This window comes from Aethalodelphis obliquidens, unplaced genomic scaffold (genome assembly GCF_003676395.1).
Source record: "Aethalodelphis obliquidens isolate GAN/ISIS:26980383/991018 unplaced genomic scaffold, ASM367639v1 scaffold369, whole genome shotgun sequence".
Lineage (NCBI taxonomy): Eukaryota > Metazoa > Chordata > Mammalia > Artiodactyla > Delphinidae > Aethalodelphis > Aethalodelphis obliquidens.
The window spans coordinates 678-3,898 of record NW_020838283.1 but is presented as its reverse complement, the minus strand read 5'-3'; the positions used below and the strand labels follow the sequence as shown (position 1 = coordinate 3,898).

General features: G+C 56.3%; 1 protein-coding gene across 1 annotated transcript; it reads left to right on the top strand.

Annotated features, from left to right (window-relative positions):
• The first annotated feature begins 411 nt into the window (after positions 1-411).
• LOC113616705 (ADP-ribosylation factor-like protein 4D) lies at positions 412-2,347 on the top strand. Its single transcript, XM_027100107.1, has 2 exons — positions 412-487; positions 1,054-2,347. The coding sequence occupies exon 2, from the start codon at positions 1,149-1,151 to the stop codon at positions 1,749-1,751; it is 603 nt and encodes a 200-aa protein (XP_026955908.1). The 5' UTR covers positions 412-487; positions 1,054-1,148; the 3' UTR covers positions 1,752-2,347.
• Positions 2,348-3,221: the final 874 nt, after the last annotated feature.

Here is a 3,221-nt window from a genome sequence, read left to right as displayed (position 1 = left end):
GATAAAGGAGGAAGCCTTGTCAGCATCTCTCGAGTGGACCCGGCCAAGGGAGCGTATACGTGGGGTGGATATCTCTGCCTGGGTGAGGGAGATGTGGTGGTATTGAGAGTGTTACGCTCTTCACCTCTCCTCCCTAGTCAAACGCTGCCACGCGTGTTCCTTTTGCCCCTCCCACCTTCCATCCCGGATTTATCCCGAGTTTAATTCCAAATATTAGATTATGGTAGAAAAGATCAAATAAAACGGTCACCAATTGACCAGACGTCCATCACAGTGTGGCCCGGGTTCCAGTCCGCTTATCTCCACGCCCCGCCCCGCCCCGCCTCGCTGCCGCAGGGCTGCTGATTGGCCCGCGCCACGTGACGTCACGCGCGGGTTTTAAGGCAGAGTGCCCCGGGCCGCTCCGCAGTGCCAGCGGGCTGGAGGCCGGCTAGGAGCCTCGTGGGGCTGGCCCGGAGGAGAGCGGGGAGAGCGCAGCTGTCGGAAGGTAAAGGGGCTGTTCAGGCCGAGCCGAGGCGATCCGGGTGCGGGGCCGGAGGAGCTGGAGTCAGCGATCGCAGGAAGGCGGGCAGTGGAGTGTCGCGGGGCAGTGGGGAGGGGGTCTCTGTGTAAGGAGGGTTGTGTCAACCGCCTAGGGATGTGGAAGGCGGGTGGGAGTGGGCCTCACTCTCCGGTCTCAGCGCCCGCACCCTGATTCTTAATTTGGGCCCTCTGCCCCCCAGCTGCACGTTCCCCCGAGGATTCTCTCCTGGGGAATGGGTCGCGATGCCTGCTACCTCGCCACAAGCGCAGAAGCTGACTGTCCGGCAATCGAGGTCTCTTCCCCCAACCTCAGTGTCCTGGGACCTGGGGGTTTCTGTAGGTCTCATCGCCCTTGTCAGGGCCCCCAGGGAGGGGGGAGAGCCTCTGTTATACCTGCAGCTGCTTTAAGAAAAAAAAAAAAGGAATTAAAAAAATGAGCAGCTGATTTAGGAAATGATCAAGAAGTTGCAAATTTCATGTTTATTATTAAACATCTCCTCCTCTTTTCTCGCATGACCTTTCCCTGTTCAGATAGCCCAGCTGTGGTCTCCAGAGCCTGCAGTTTCAAGGCCTCCTCCCTGCCTGTACTGTGAGCCCCAGGACCTGCACCTTAGCCAGTGTTCAACATGGGGAACCACTTGACAGAGATGGCGCCCACCGCCTCCTTCCTGCCTCACTTCCAGGCCCTGCACGTTGTGGTCATTGGGCTGGACTCGGCTGGAAAGACCTCCCTTCTTTACCGCCTCAAGTTCAAAGAGTTTGTCCAGAGTGTCCCCACCAAAGGCTTCAACACCGAGAAGATCCGGGTGCCCCTGGGGGGGTCCCGTAGCATCACCTTCCAAGTGTGGGATGTGGGGGGGCAGGAGAAGCTTCGACCACTGTGGCGCTCCTACACACGCCGGACAGACGGGCTGGTGTTTGTGGTGGATGCCGCTGAGGCTGAGCGGCTGGAGGAGGCCAAGGTGGAGCTACACCGAATCAGCCGGGCCTCGGACAACCAGGGTGTGCCTGTCCTGGTGCTGGCCAACAAGCAGGATCAGCCTGGGGCACTGAGCGCAGCCGAGGTGGAGAAGAGGCTGGCAGTCGGCGAGCTGGCTGCTGCCCCACTCACCCACGTGCAGGGCTGCAGTGCTGTGGACGGGCTGGGCCTGCAGCCAGGCCTGGAGCGCCTGTATGGGATGATCCTCAAGAGAAAGAAGACTGTCCGGACAGGCAAGAAGAGACGGTGACCTGAGGCTGCCCCCTCCTCACCAGTAGGGGTCTGCACACTTGGACAGCCAGGTGGAGCCTGTGGCCCCTCACCTAGCCCCAGGGTGCAAGGACCTGTTCACCTCGATGAAGGACCGAGGAGCACACCGCGGGGGTCCTGTTTTGGGGCAGCACTGGGGTGGGCGATGGGAGATGGGATGTCTTCTCACATCTCTCCCTCATCCTCACTTCTGGAGAAGTGGAGGCTGCAGGACTGTGGAGGCTTAAATGTAAACTGACTCTACCTCGACCCTGTTTCCTGTTTTTCTTCTCTGGCTTTTTGATTAGATGTGTTTGGGGGTGAAGGAGAGTTTCTTGGAGGATGCATGTGGAATAAACGAGAACTAGCTCTTGCCCCTCCCCCCAACTGAGGGGTCTCCCCAGGTTGCTTTTCTAGGGGTGCCAGTCGTAATAGTCTATATTTTTCTCTTTGTATGAAAGTGCCGAGAACTCCTCCCCACCTTTGTAGACTCACAAACATTTTTATAAGCCACGTGTGTCCTCTGTATTATTATTATTAACGATTTTTTAGCATTTGCCTATAAGTTATTAAAGACTGATGACGTTGTAGCTCTAACCTTGGTCTGGCATTTTCCTCTCCTTACCTAGCCTCAGGGTTAGTCCAAGACTTCTATATGGGCAGGCAGGGGTGGGGAGGAGGGACTTATCTTGAAGCTGAATTTGCAAAGCAAGCACTTTTCTAAAAAATTAGATTGTGTGTCTATGGGCTGGTGGGGATTATAGAGAGCTGAAATAACCCCATGCTATCGCCTGATCTCTGCCAGGTTTTTTGGGTCCCTTCTTGCCTCCACTGCCCCGTCCGCAGCACTCAGGTGGTTAGTCTGATTTCCTCTCCCAACCCCAATACACATCTTGGGGGATGTGGAGAGAATGGAAAGTAATTTCCTCCTGGCCTTAAGCCACCTCTGTGTGCTCAGTCCTGCTGACTGCAGCTCACTGGCAACAGTGGCAGTGACTGGTGCTGGGGAGGCCTGGGCTGGATTGAACCAGCCAGGCACCTGTGACTAAGCCATGAGCCGTCCAGCTATTCCCAAGAGAGGGGAAGTCTAGTAGCTGTTTGAGCCTGGTGCGAGCGAGGACGGCTGGATATCCACATAGACCACCAATGTTAGCAGTGATCGTAAGAATAAAATGCTAGTGTCGCGAGAGCCTGAATACCCCTGCCCAGACTTTCAGGGCCACGCCCACCTCACCAGCACTTGAGGAAAATTAGATCTTCCTAATCTGAGTGGGAGTCGTAAGTAAAAACCAAGCACCATTTTTTCCAGTCCCCCGGTCCCATGCCCACCCTTTGTGCACACATGGGATCCCCAGAGCATGTTCAGAGTCCCTGCTCCAGAATCAGATTAAAGGACCTGGGGAGGGAGGGGAGGTGCTGGCAACCCCATCCTGGGGGAGCCTTCCTAAGGAACTCGTTTCTTCCTAGCCAG